The 15,134-nt window shown below is 44.7% G+C and overlaps 1 protein-coding gene across 2 annotated transcripts in view; it reads left to right on the forward strand.

Moving 5' to 3' along the window:
* Positions 1–3,791: 3,791 nt before the first annotated feature.
* The window catches only part of gtf2a2 (general transcription factor IIA, 2), a 33,153-nt gene continuing 21,810 nt past the window's right edge, over positions 3,792–15,134 (forward strand). The window contains exons 1-3 of one of the 2 annotated variants that reach the window (XM_067973298.1): positions 3,792–3,929; positions 5,171–5,275; positions 7,235–7,361. In XM_067973298.1, the coding sequence (XP_067829399.1) occupies positions 3,858–3,929; positions 5,171–5,275; positions 7,235–7,361 (304 nt within the window). In that variant the 5' untranslated portion in view covers positions 3,792–3,857. Of the gene's footprint in view, positions 3,930–5,170; positions 5,276–7,234; positions 7,514–15,134 lie in introns of those variants that run through there. The other variant, XM_067973297.1, reaches the window with a different exon arrangement.

The raw sequence follows: 15,134 nt of genomic DNA on the forward strand, positions 1-15,134 counted from the left end.
TCTGATAGGTCCCAGTGAGTTCATCACTCTCTCTGATAGGTCCCAGTGTGTTTATCACTCTCTCTGATAGGTCCCAGTGAGTTCATCACTCTCTCTGATAGGTCCCAGTGTGTTTATCACTCCCTCTGATAGGTCCCAGTGTGTTTATCAATCTCCATAGGTCCCAGTGTGTATATCAATCCGTATGATTGGCCATAGTTTGTTTAACAATCTTGCTGATAGGTCCCAGTGTGTCTATCACTCCCTCCGATAGGTCCCAGTGGTTTAAATCTCTCTGATAGATCCCAGTGAGTTATTCAATCCCGCTGAAAGGTCCCAGTTTGTTTTACAATCCCTCTGATAAGTCCGAGAGCATTTATCATTCTCTCTGCTATGTCCCAGAGTATGTATCAATCTCTTTAATAGATCCCATTTACCAATAACTCTGATACAGTTCAGTGCGTTTATCAATCCCTCTGATAGGCACCTGTGTGTGAATCAATCCCCCTGATAGGTCCCAGTTAGATAAACTATCCCATTAATATGTCCCCGTGTGTTTATCAATCCCTCTGGTAGCTCCCGGCATCTTTAACCAGCCATCTGACAGGTCCCAGTGTGTTTATAAACCACTCTGATATGTTCCACAATGTTTAACCACCCCTCTGATAGATACCAGTGTGATTATCCATCCCTCTGATAGTTCCCTGTGTGTATATCAATTCCTCTGAGAGGTCCCAGTGTATTTATCAACCCCTCTGTTAGGTCCCAGTGTGTTTAACCATCCCTCTGATATGTCCCAGCGGATTAAACCATCCCTCTAATTATTCCCAATGCGTTTATCAGATCCTTTGATAGGTCACAATGTATTTGTCAATGTCATTGCTATGTCTTGGTGTTATCAATCCTCCCGCTAGGTCCCAGTGAGTTTATCAATCCCTCTGCTAAGTCCCAATGTGTTAAATCAGCCCTCCGATAGGTCCCAGTGTGTACATCAATCCCTCTGATAGGTTCCACACTGTTTATCAATCCCTCTGATAGGTCCTAGTGTGTTTATCAATCCCTCTGACAGGTCCTAATGTGTTTAATTATTGTTCTGATATGTCCCAGTGTTTTTAAACATCCATTTGATAAGTCCAACTGTGTTTATCAACCACTCTGCTAGGTCTCACACTCAATCCGTGTGAGACGCCCTAGTGAGTTTATCAATCCCACTGATAGGCCCCAGTGTGTTTATCAATCCCTCTCACAAGTCCTGGTTTATTTATCAATCCCTCTGATAGGTCCCAGTGTGCTTATGAATCCCTCTGAGTTTTTTTAACTATCCATCTGATAATTCCATTATGTATATCAACCCCTCTGATAGTCTCCAGTATGTATAACCATCCTTTTGACAGGTTTCAGTGTGTTCATCAATCTCTCTGATAGGCCTCAATGTATTTATCCAACCCTCTGATTAGGCTCAGTGTATTTATTACCCCCTCTGACAGATACCAGTATGCTTAATCAACCCTCAGCTAGGTCCCAATTTGTTAACCAAGCCCTCTGTTAAGTCCCTGTGCGTTAAACTAGCTCTGACAGCGCCCAGTGTGTTTATGAACATAAGAGCATAAAGAAATAGGAGCAGGAGTAGGCCATACGGCCCCTCGAGCCTGCTCCGCCGTTCAAATGATCATGGCTGATCTTTGACCTCAACTCCAAATTCCCGCCCGATCCCCATATCCCTTGGTTCCCTTAGAGTTCGAAAATCTATCGATCTCAGTCTTGAATACACTCAACGACCGAGCATCCACAACCCTCTGGGTTAGAGAATTCCAAAGATTCCCAGCCCTCTGTGTGAAGAAATTCCTCCTTATCTCAGTCCTAAATGGCTGACCCCTTATCCTGAAACTATGCCCCCTAGATCTACACTTTCCAGTCAGGGGAAATAGCATCTCAACATCTACCCTGTCAAGTCCTCTCAGAATCTTATATGTTTCAATGAGATCATCTCTCATTCTTCTTAACTTCAGACACTATAGGCCCATTCTACTTAATCTCTCCTCATAGGACAACCCTCTCATCCCAGGAATCAATCTAGTGAACCTTTGTTGCACCATTTCCAAAGGCAATTATATCCTTCCTTAAGTAAGGAGTCCAAAACTGTACACAGTTCTCCAGGTGTGGTCTCACCAAACCCCTGTCCAATTGCAGCAAGACTTCCTTACTCTTATACTCCAACCCCCTTGCAATAAAGGCCAACATATCAGGTGCCTTCCTAATTGCCTGCTGTACCTGCAGATTAACTTTCTTTGTTTCAATTACAAGGACACCCAAGTCTCTCTGAACACCAGCATTTAATAATTTCTCACCATTTAAAAAATATTCTGTTTTTCTATTCTTCCTACCAAAGTGAATAACCTCACATTTCCCCACATTATACTCCATCTGCCAACTTCTTGCTCACCTGTCTATATCCCTTTGCAGCCTCTTTGCGTCCTCCTCACAAACGTATTTTCCCACCTAGCTTTGTATCATCAGCAAACTTGGATACATTACATTCGGTCCCTTCATCTAAGTCATTAATATAGATTGTAAATAGCTGAGGCCCAAGCACCGATCCTTGCGGCACCCCACTAGTTACAGCCTGCCGACCTGGAAATGACCCATTTATTGCCACTCTGTTTTCTGTCCATTAACCAATCCTCGATCCATGCTAAAATATTACCCCCAACCCCATGAGCCCTTATCTTGTGTAACAACCTTTTATGTTTGTAAACAATTTTACAACACCAGGTTCACCTGAGGAAGGAGGAAGCCTCCGAAAGCTTGTGAATTTAAAATAAAATTGCTGGACTATAACCTGGTGTTGTAAAATTGTTTACAATTGTCAACCCCAGTCCATCACCGGCATCTCCACATCGTGGCAACCTTTTATGTGGCACCTTATCGAATGCCTTTTGAAAATCCAAATATACTACATCCACTGGTTCCCCTTTATCTACCCTGCTAGTAACATCCTCAAAAAACTCCAGAAATTTTGTCAAACACGATTTCCCTTTCATAAAACTATGCTGACTCTGCCTAATCATATTATGATTTTCTAAGTGTCCCCATTACTATGTCCTTGATAATGGTTTGCAGCATTTTCCTGACGACTGATGTCAGGCTAACTGGCCTGCAGTTCCCTATTTTCTCTCTCCCTCCAATTCTGACTGTCCCTGTGTCCGCACTTTAGGAAGGATGTGAAGGCCTTAGAGAGGGTGCAGAAAGGATTCACTAGAATGGTTCCAGGGAATAAATTATGTGGATAGACTGGAGAAGCTGTTGTTCTCCTTGGAGCAGAGAAGGTTGGGAGGAGATTTGATAGAGGTGTTCAAAATCATAAAGGGTTTAGATAAAGTAAATAAAGAGAAACTTACCATTGGTGGAAGGGTCGAGAACCAGAGGACACAGTTTTAAGGTGATTGGCAAAAGAAACAAAGGCGACATGAGGAAAAACTTTTTTAAGCAGCCAGTAGTTATGATCTGGAATGCTCTGCTTGAAAGGGCGGTGGAAGCAGATTCAATCAAAAAGGAATTGGGTAAATAGAAACAGAGAAAAAATTATGGCACAAAAGGCCATTCAAGCTCATTGTTGAAGGGAAAAAATTTGCAGGGCGACAGAAAAAGAGCGGGGGAATGGGCCCAACTGGATGATTCTTACACAGAGCCAGCACAGGCTGGATGGGCCCAATGGCCTCCCCCTGATTCTTGGCCTCGCGCGCCCTCTTGTTGCTATGACGAGGGGGCTGAGCGGCCGCGCACGCGCACTGGGCCCCGTCGGGTAATGGGCGTGGCCGGGTCGAGCCGCGCCTGCGCAGTGTGCGGTGTTGCGAGGCGGGAGGCGCTGGGCCGCGGCGATGGCGTACCAGCTGTACCGGAACACGACCCTCGGCAACAGCCTGCAGGAGAGCCTGGACGAGCTGATACAGGTACCGGGAGAAGCGGCCCCGGCCCCGGCCCCGGCCCCGGGCAGGAGAGGCGTCCGACACCGGACATCAGGCCGCACTCCTCGGGCCGCCCGGGTTCCACCCCCGCCCGCGGGCCCCTTCCCCCCCCCCCCCCTCAAACCCCCTGGTCTCTCCCTCTCTCTCTCCCCCCCCCCCCCCCAAACCCCCGGTCTCTCCCTCTCCCCCCCCCCCCCCCCCTCAAACCCCCTGGTCTCTCCCTCTCTCTCCCCCCCCCCCCCCAAACCCCCGGTCTCTCCCCCCCCCCCCTCCCCTCAAACCCCCGGTCTCTCCCTCTCCCCCCCCCCCCCCTCAAACCCCAGTCTCTCCCTCTCTCCCCCCCCCCCCCAAACCCCCGGTCTCTCCCTCTCCCCCCCCCCCCCCCCTCCCCTCAAACCCCCGGTCTCTCCCTCTCCCCCCCCCCCCCCTCAAACCCCCTGGGGTCTCCCTCTCTCTCTCCCCCCCCCCCCCAAACCCCCGGTCTCTCCCTCTCTCTCCCCCCCCCCTCCCCCCCCCCTCCCCCTCAAACCCCCGGGTCTCTCCCTCTCTTCCCCCCCCCCCCCTCAAACCCCTGGTCTCTCCCTCTCTTTCCCCCCCCCCCCCCCCAAACCCCTGGTCTCTCCCCCTCCCCCCCCCCCCTCTCAAACCCCTGGTCTCTCCCCCTCCCCCCCCCCCCCCCCCTCTCAAACCCCTGGTCTCTCCCCCTCTCTTCCCCCCCCCCCCCAAACCCCCGGTCTCTCTATCCCCCACCCCTCAAACCCCCGGTCTCGCGCTCTCCCCCACCCAAAACCCTTGGTTTCTCTTTCCCCCCCCCCCACCCCTCCCCCAAAACCCTCGGACTCTTTCCCCCCCCCACCAATCCCTAGGTCCCCTCCCCCCCCCTTCCCCCCTCCTCCCCCCCCCCCCCTCCTCCCCCCCCCCCCCTCCTCCCCCCCCCCCCCTCCTCCCCCCCCCCCCCTCCTCCCCCCCCCCTCCCTCCCCCAGGTCTCTGTCTCTCTTCCCCTTCTTCCCCCCCACCCACCGGGCTTTCAGCCTTTCTCCCTGCCCCCCCCCCAGTTTTCCATGATTTGAGCTCACCTCAAGTAACAAACTGATGTTGTTTTCTGAATCGATCGCTGTCGATTCTGTTATCGATCCGCACTCTGAATGCAGGGTTCGTGCCATTTGAACATTTGTGTTATAGCATTTCTGTTTGAAGTAATTTCTCTGCAATGTTTATCCCACAGTCCCAACAGATCACTCCTCAGCTGGCACTCCAGGTCCTGCTACAGTTTGACAAAGCAATCAATAACGCCTTGGCTCAGAGAGTGCGAAACCGAGTCAACTTCAGGGTGAGCTCACTCTGCACTGGTCTACCTTGTTTTTTATTTACTTCCATTTGTCTGTGTTTTGTTTTACGAACTTGCAATCTTTCCAGGGAAGGGGAGCCATGTTTCAAGAATCAACTCTGTTGGTCCAGTTTTGTTTGCTTTGTAACCAGATATTCGATTATTCGAAATTGTTAATCACCATTTCAACAGGGAAAATGTCCTGTATCTGCTGCACGTCAGTTGGGAACGTCTGGGGAGGGGAGTGTTCGATGCCTCACAGGCCACACTGCTGAGCAGTCATTATCCTCCCCCTGGGCCCGAGGTGCTACACCTAAAAAGCGACTGATCGTTCCCTGAAAATCTGAACTAGAATTTTAATTAATAAGTATCTTTCTGGATAGGACACTAATCTTGGAAATGCAGTAAACAATGTGGAGCATCGTAACAGACTTCAGGAGGACATATACTGGTGAAATGGGCAGACATACGGCAGATGAAATGTGAAGTGATACATTTTGGTAGGAAGAACGAGGAGACGCAATATAAACTAAATGGTACAATTTTAAAGGGAGTGCTGGAACAGAGAGACCTGGGGTTCACAAACCTTTGAAGGCGACAGGACAAGTTGAGAAGGCTGTTTTGAAAAAAAAAGCATATCGGATTCTGGGCTTTATTAATAGAGGCATGGAGTACAAAAGCAAGGAAGTTATGCTAAACCTTTATAAAACACTGGTTAGGCCTCAGCTGGAGTATTGTTCAATTCTGGGCACCACACTTTAGGAAGGATGTCAAGGCCTAGGAGAGGGTGCAGAAAAGATTTATTAGAATGGTGTCAGGGATGAGGGACTTCAGTTATGTGGAGAGACTGGAGAAGCTGGGGTTGTTCTTAAAGCAGAGAAGGTTAAGGGGAGATTTGATAGAGATGTTCAAAATCATGAAGGGTTTTGATAGAATAAGTGAGGAGAAACTGTTTCCAGTGGCAGAAGGGTCGGTAACCAGAGGACACAGATTTAAGGTGATTGGCAAAAGAGCAAGAGGCGACATGAGGAAACATTTTTTTTACGCAGCAAGTTGTAATCTGGAATGCACTGCCTGAAAGGGCGGTGGAAGCAGATTCAATAGTAACTTTCAAAAGGGGAATTGGATAAATACTTGAAGGGGGAAAAAAATTACAGGGCAGGGGAGTGGGACTAATTGGATAGCTCTTTGAGGGCCGACACAGGCCCGATGGGCTGAATGGCTGCCTCCTGTGCTGTACCCACTATTATACTACGATATGGGTTGAGACAAGGAGGTGGGGCCTGAGAAGCATCTGGAAATAGGTTTGGGGGCAAATACTACTTGGAGGAGGAAAGGGAAATGTTTGTAACATTTAAAAATGAAATATTAAATAATCTTCGCCCTCACATCAGCATGGAGTGTTGGATCAGATGCACCCGGCTCCCACTCAAAGTCAGGGAATGTCACATTAATTGGAAAATTCTCTAAGAAACATTACAGGTTTCACAGGAAGGGAGTCAGAGAGAGGTGTGCCCACATTTAACATGGGGAGTCCTACAGGGAGATGTTTTCATAGGAGTTTCTGATGAACACAGCATCTACTGATTTTAGTAGATATGTAATAAATTGTTAAATGCTATAATAGCTGTGTCTGTCACATCGGTCGAGAAAATATATTGTACAAATTCAATTTTGCAATCATACAATCCACTTTGCCAATATATTGTGCTGGTTAAGTATCAGTATTTCTCATGTAGTGAGATTGAAGCAGTGGCATTCGAATGGCTTCATGTTGAAAGCTTTAGGGTACTGAGCTGGAATGTGGGAATCTGTTTGGAAACCTGTAACTTTTTAAAATCTGTTTTGGTTTTGACACCTTGTGCATTATTCTTGGTAAAATGGTTCACTTTGGGCCAGTGGTTTAGAAACTGATACTCCATGCAATTGGTGAATTGTTTCATGGTTTTGTTTATTTTAAAGGGCTCTTTGAATACGTACAGATTCTGTGATAACGTTTGGACATTTGTGCTGAATGATGTGGAATTCCGAGAGGTCACTGAACTCGTGAAAGTGGACAAAGTGAAGATTGTAGCATGCGATGGCAAAAGTGAGTTGGGACTTGATGAAAAAGCTTCTCGTGCTCTGAATAAACATTTTAATTAAGGACTGTAACTTTTTTTGTTATGTAAATGTAAACTGATGAGACTAACTCCTGTTAAAATCGAATGCACTGCTTTGTGAATTAAATTCCATTGAGAACTTTTTAGTTTAAAAATTAGTTTTTCTCGCGCTGTAACGTGGACTATCCATGTGTATCTGCATCAGTGTGGAACTGCGCACAGCACATTAACATTAACAGGTCCTGGTAACTGTTCATAACCCAAGATGCCATTGAAGAAGGGGCTTTTGAGAAGGGTTTTAGCAGGAGAATGGGAGTGCAGAGAGTGGCTTTGGGTGGGAGAAGTACATTCACAGAAACACATGCCAGTTGCACACGAGCAAATTGTCCCAAAAAAGTCAAGTCTTGTGGAGCGGAGTAGCGATTTCGGTAAAAACAAGCTGTGTGTCAAGAAGGGACAGTGTTTAACAAAGGGCATTAGTGACTACGGTCACATCCAGGAAAAATAGTAAAAAGTTAAAATTACATGCACTATATCCGAATGCACGAAGCATTCGTAACAAGATCGATGAATTAATAGTACAAATAGAGATAAACGGGTTTGATCCAGTAACTATTAGAGATATGGCTGCAGGATGACCAAGGTTGGGAACTAAATATTCCAGGGTACTTGACAATTATAAAAGACGGACAAAATGGAAAAGTAGGGGGGGTGGGAGTGTAGCCCTGATAAAGGATTAGATAAAGGACAATAGTGAGAAAGGATCTCAGCTCAGAAAATCAGGAAGTAGAATCAGTCTGGGTGGAGATAGGAAATAACAAGGGGCAGAAAACACTGATGGGAGTAATTTATAGGCCCCCGAATAGTTATAGTGTTGCACAGAGTATAAATCAGGAAATTAGAGGAGCTTGTAACAAGGCAATAATCGTGGGGGACTTTAATCTTCATATAGAATGGACAAACCAAATTGAAAAAATAGTTTGGAGGACGAGTTCATGGAATGGATTCAAGACAGTTTTCTAGAACAATATGGTCGAGGAGCATAGAAAATAGGAGCAGGAGCAGGCGTAGGCCATTCGGCCCTTCGAGCCTGCTCTGCCATTCAATATGATCATGGCTGACCCTCTATCCCTATCATATTGCTGCTCTCTCTCTCCATACCCCTTGATGCCTTTTGTATCCAGAAATCTATCTAGCTCCTTAAATATATTCAGTGACTTGGCCTCCACAGCCTTCTGTGGTAGAGAATTACAGGTTCACCACCCTCTGAATGAAGAAATTTCTCCTCATTTTGGTCCTAAATGTCCGACCCCGTATCCTGAGACTGTGACCCCTCGTTCTGGACCCCCCCAGCCAGGGGAAACATCCTCCCTGCATCCAGTCTGTCCAGCCCTATCAGAATTTTATATATTTCAATGAGATCCCCTCTCATTCTTCTAAACTCGAGTGAATACAGGTTGAGTCGACCCAATCTCTCCTCATACGACGGTCCTGCCATCCCAGGGATCAGTCTGATGAACTTTCGCTGCATTCCCTCCAAGGCAAGTATATCCTTTCTTAGGTAAGGAGACCAAACTGCACACAATACTCCAGGTGGTCTCACCAAGGCCCCGTATAACTGCAGTAAGACATCCTTGCTCCTGTACTCAAATCCTCTTGCAGTGAAGGCCAACATACCATTTGCCTTCCTAACTGCTTGCTGCACCTGCATGTTTGCTTTCAGTGACTGATGTACAAGGACATCCAGGTCCCTTTGTACATCAACATTCCCCAATCTATCACCATTTAAATAATACTCTGCCTTTCTGTTTTTTCTTCTGAAGTGGATAACTTCACATTTATCTACATTAAACTGCATCTGCCATGTATTTGCCCACTCACTCAACTTGTCTAAATCGCCTTGAAGCCTCTTTGCATCCTCCTCACAACTCACGATCCCACCTAGTTTTGTGTCGTCAGCAAACCTGGAAATATTACATTTGGTTCCCTCGTCCAAATCATTGATGTATGTTGTGAATAGCTGGGGCCCAAGCACTGATCCCTGCGGTACCCCACTAGTCACTGCCTGCTACCCCAAAAAAGACCCATTTATTCTGACTCTGTTTCCTGTCTGTTAATCAATTTTCAGTCCATGTCAGTATATTACCCCCAATCCCATGTGCTTTAATTTTGCACACTAACCTCTTATGTGGGACTTTATCAAAGGCCTTCTGACAATCCAAATAAACCACATCCACTGGTTCTCCCTTATCTATTCTACCAGTTACATCCTCAAAAAACTCCAGTAGGTTTGTGAAACATGATTTCCCTTTCATAAATCCATTTTGGCTTTGCCTAATCCTGTTGATATTTTCTAAATGTCCTATTATCACATCCTTTATAATGGACTCTACCATTTTCCCTACTACTGATGCTCGACTAAGTGGTCTGTACTTCCCTGTTTTCTCTTTCCCTCCTTTCTTAAATAGTGGGGTTACATTTGCCACTCTCCAATTTGCAGGAACTGTTCCATAATCTATTGAATTTTGGAAGATGACAACTAATGCATCCACTATTTCCATGGCTACCTCTTTTAGTATTCAGGGATGCAGATGATCAGGTCCTGGGGATTTATTGGCTTTCAGGCCCATTAATTTCTCCTGCACTTTTTTTTTACTAATACTAATTTTCTTTAATTCCTCCTTCTCACTGGTCCCTTGGTTCCCTAGCATTTCTGGGAAGTTATTTGTGTCCTCTTCCGTGAAGACTGAACCAAAGTATTTGTTTAATTGCTCTGCCATTTCCCTGTTCCCCATTATAAATTCTCCCGTTTCTGATGTAAGGGACCTACATTTGTCTTCACTAATCTTTTTCTTTTTTCATAAGTGTAGAAGCTTTTACAGTCAGTTCCTTACAAGTTTACTCTCATACTCTATTTTTCCCCTCTTAATCAATCACTTGGTCCTTTTTTGCTCAATTCTAAACTGCTCCCAATCCTCAGACTTGCTACTTTTTCTGGCAACTTGGTATGACTCCTCTTTGGATCTAATACTATTCTTAATTTCTTTTGTTAGCCATGGTTGGGCCACATTTCCTTTTGTATTTGTGTCAGAAAGGAATGTATAACTGTTACAATTCATGCATTCGTTCCTTAAATGTTAGCCATTGTCTGTCCACCGTCATGCCTTTTAATGAAGCTTCCCAATCTATCATAGCCAACTCACTCCTCATACCTTCATAGTTTCCTTTGTTTAGGACCCTAGTTTCAGATTGGACTACTTCACTTTCCATCTTAATGAATTCTATCATGTTATGGTCACCAACTGGGGAACCGGCTATTTTAGATCTGGTATTGTGATTAGACAGGGTTAATTAGTAATCTTTTAGTTAAGGATCCTCTGGGGTAGAGTGATCATATGATGGAATTTCATATTGAGTTTGAGTGTGATGTAGTTAAGTGGAAACTAGTGCCTTAAATGTAAACAAAGCCAATCACATAGATATGAGGGGCGAGTTGGCTAAGGTTGATTGGGAAATTAGATTAGAAGATATGACAGCAGATAAACAATGGCGAACATTTAAAGAAATAATTCATACACTCCTTTGAGGAATAACAACTCCACGGGAAAAGTGATCCAATCATGGCTAACTAGAGAAGTTAAGGATCGTATTAGATAAAAAGGAGGCGTGCAATGTTGCCAAAAAGAGTAGTAAGCCTGAGGATTTGGAGGGTTTTCAAATCCGCAAAGGATGACCAAGAAATTGATAGAGGGAGAAAATTTAAATGAGAGTAAACGAACAAGAAATATTAAAAACAGATTGTAAGAGCTTCTACGAGCATATAAAAGGGAAGAGACCAACAAAGATAAATATGGGTCCTTTAGAGGCAGACAGGAGAAATTATAATGGGGAATAAGGAAATGGCAGACACGTTAAACAAATATATTATACCTGTATTCACAGTAGAAGGCACAGATGAGAGTGAGGAATTATTGGAGCATAGGAAATAGGCCATAAGGCTCCTCGAACTTGCTCTGCCATTCAATAAGATCATGTCTGATCTTCAGCCTCAACTCCACTTTCCCGCCCGATTCCCATATCGCTTGATTCCCAAAAATTTATCGATCTCAGCCTTGAATATACTCAACAACTGAGCATCCATAGCCCCCTGGGGCAGAAAATTCTAAAGATTCACAACACTGAGTGGAGAAATTCCTTCTCATCTCAGTTTTAAATGGCTGACCCCTTATCCTGCGACTATGCCCTCTAGTTCTAGACTCCAGCAGAGGAAACAACCTCTCAGCATCTACCCTGTCAAGCCTCCTCAGAATCTTATGTTTCAATGAGATCACCTCTCATTCTTCTGAACTCGAGAGTATAGGCCCATTCTACTCACTCTCCTCATAGGACAACCCTCTCATCCCAGGAATTAATCTAGTGAACCTTCGTTGCACCATATCTAAGGCAAGTATATCCTTCCTTGGATAAGGAGACCCAAACTGTACACAATACTCCAGGTGAGGTTTCACCAAAGCCTTGTACAATTGGATACTAAGGAGCTTTTTCCCTTCGTTGAGGGTTCTATAACAAGGGGACATAGATTCAAGGTAAAAGGCGGGAGGTTTAGAGGGGATTTGAGAAAGAACTTTTTCACCCAGAGGGTGGTTGGAGTCTGGAACTCACTGCCTGAAAGGGTTGTGGAGGCAGGAACCCTCACAACATTCAAGAAGCATTTGGATGAGCACTTGAAATGCCATAGCATACAAGGCTACGGACCAAATGCTGTATTTTTGGGATTAGAGTAGACAGGGCTTGATGGCCGGCGCGGACACGATGGGCCGAAGGGCCTCTATCCGTGCCGTATAACTCTATGACTCTATGACTCTAATTGTAGTAAGACTTCCTTACTCTTGTACTCCAACCTCCTTGCAATAAAGACCAACGCACCATTTGCCTTCCTAATTGCTTGCTGTACCTGCATACTAACTTTTTGTGTTTCTTGTTTGAAGACATCCAATTCTCCCTGAACAGCAACATTTAATAGTTTCTCAGCATTTAAAAATATTCTGTTTTTCTATTCTTCCTACCAAAGTGAATAACCTCACATTTCCCCTCATTATACTCCATCTGCCACCTTCTTGCCCACTCACTTAACTTGTCTATATCCCTTTGCAGACTGTTTGTGTCCTTCTCATAACTTACTTTCTCCACCTAGCTTTGTATAGTCAGCAAACTTGGATACATTACACTCGGTCCCTTCATGTCAGTTATTAATATAGATTGTAAATAATCGAGGCCCAAGCACCGATCCTTGCGATACCCCACTAGTTACAACCTGCCAGCCTGAAAGTGACCTGTTTATCCCTACTCTCTGTTTTCTGTCTGTTAACCAATTCTCTATCCATGCTAATATATTACCCCCAACCCCATGAGCCCTTATCTTGTGTAACAACCTTTTATGTGGCAACTTAAAGTAATTAAGATTAGTAAAGAAAAAGTACTGGAGAAATTAATGGCTGGATCTAATGGCCTACATCCTAGGGTTTTAAAGGAGGAGGCTGCAGAGATAGTGGATGATTTGGTTTTGATCTTCCAAAATTCCCTAGATTCTAGAACGGTCCCCGTGGATTGGATGGTAGCAAATGTAACCCCGCTATTCATGAAAGCAGGGAACTACAGGCCAGTTAGCCCGACATCAGTAGTAGGGAAAATGCTAGAATCTATTGTTAAGGACATAGTAACATGGCACTTAGAAAATCATAATATGATTAGGCAGAGTCAACACGGTTTTATGAAAGAGAAATCGTGTTTGACAAATCTATTATTTTTTAGGGTGTAACTAGTGGATGTGGTATATTTCGATTTTCAAAAGGCATTTGATAAGGTGCCACCCGAGGTAGTTACACAAGATAAGGGCTTGTGGGATTGGAGGTAATATGTTAAAATGGATCGAGGATTGGTTAATGGACAGAAAACAGAGTGTAGCAATAAATGGGTTATTTTCCAGTTGACCAGTGGAGTGCCGCAAGGATCAGTGCTTGGGTCTCCGCTGTTTACAATCATATCAATGACTTAAATGAGGTGACCGAGCGTAATGTATCCAAATTTGCTGATTACACAAAGCTATGTGGGAAAGTGATCTGTGAGGACACAGAGTCTGCAAAGAGAAATAGACAGATGAAGTGAGTGGGCAAGAAGGTGGCAGATGGAGTATAATGTGGGGAAATGTGAAATTATCCACTTTGGTAGGAAGAATAGAAAAACAGAATATTTTTTAAAAGGTGAGAGAATAAGAAATGTTGGTAGTCAGAGGGATTTGGTGTCTTTATATACGAATCCCAGAAAGTTAACGTGCAGGTACAGCAAGCAGTTAGGAAAGCAAATGGTATGTTAGCCTTTATTGCAAAGTTGGAGTATAAGAGTAAGGAAGTCTTGCTGCAATTACACAGGGCTCTGATGAGACCACCGCTTGAGTACAATGTATAGTTTTCGTCTCCTTACCTAAGAGAAGATATACTTGCCTTAGAAGGGTGCAGTGAAGGTTCACCAGATTGATTCCTGGGATGAGAGGGTTGTCCTATGAGGAGAGATTGAGTAGAATGGGCCTATATTCTCCGAGTTCAGAAGAATGAGAGGTGATCTCATTGAAAGGTATAAAGTTCTTGGAGGACTTGACAGGGTAGATACTTGTAGGCTGTTTCCCCTGGCCAGAGTGTCTAGAACTAGGGGTCATAGTCTCAAGATAAGGGGTCAGGCATTTAGGACCCAGATGAGGAAAAATTTCTTCATTGGGTTGTGAATCTTTGTAATTTTATACCCCAGAAGACTGTGGATGCTCAGTCATTGAGTATATTCAAGATTGAGATCGACAGATTTTTGTACACTAAGGGAATCAAGGGCTATGGGGATCAGGCGGGAAAGTGGAGTTGAGGTCGAAGATCAGCCATGATCTGATTGAATGGCGGAGCAGGCTCGATGGGCCGTATGGCCTACTCCTGCTCCTATTTCTTATGTTATCACAGTTGGCTACTCTCCATATTCCCATATTCTCCATTCCCTTTTCCTTCATCCATCTGTCCACTCTGATCTCAATAGTTTCTGCCTCAATCATTAACCCTGGAAATAAATTCCAAATCACAAAGAATTTACAGCAAAGAACCAGGCTATTCGGCCCAACTGGTCTTTGTCGGTGTTTATGCTGTACACAAGCCTCCTCCCACCTCACTTCATCTCACAACTCTGTGAAGAAGTTTCTCCTCTGCTCTATTATGAATCTCTTGCATCCATCAATGGCCCCTCATTCTTGACCCCTGAAGTACTGGAAACAGTCTGATTCTACCAACCCATCTCATCCTTTCTTAATTTTAAACACTTCTATTATATTACTCTTAATCTCTTGTTAGAATCATAGAAAGGTTACAGCACAGAAGGAGGCCATTCGGCCCATTGAGTCCGTGCCGGCTCGATGCAAGAGTATTCCAGCTAGTCCCACTCCCCCGCCCTATCCTCGTAGCCCTCAGCACATTTTTTCCTTTCAAGTATTTATCCAGTTCCCTTTTGAAGGCCACGATTGAATCTACCTCCACCACCCCCTCGGGCAGTGCATTCCAGATCCTAACCACTCGCTGTGTAAAAATGTTTTTCCTCACATCACCTTTGGTTCTTTTGCCAATCACCTTAAAACTATGTCCTCTGGTTTTTGACCCGTTCGCCAATGGGAAGAATTTCTCTCGATCTACTCTGTCTAGACCCTTCATGATTTTGAACACCTCTATCAAATC

Source organism: Heptranchias perlo, chromosome 38 (genome assembly GCF_035084215.1).
Source record: "Heptranchias perlo isolate sHepPer1 chromosome 38, sHepPer1.hap1, whole genome shotgun sequence".
Taxonomy (NCBI): Eukaryota; Metazoa; Chordata; class Chondrichthyes; order Hexanchiformes; family Hexanchidae; genus Heptranchias; species Heptranchias perlo.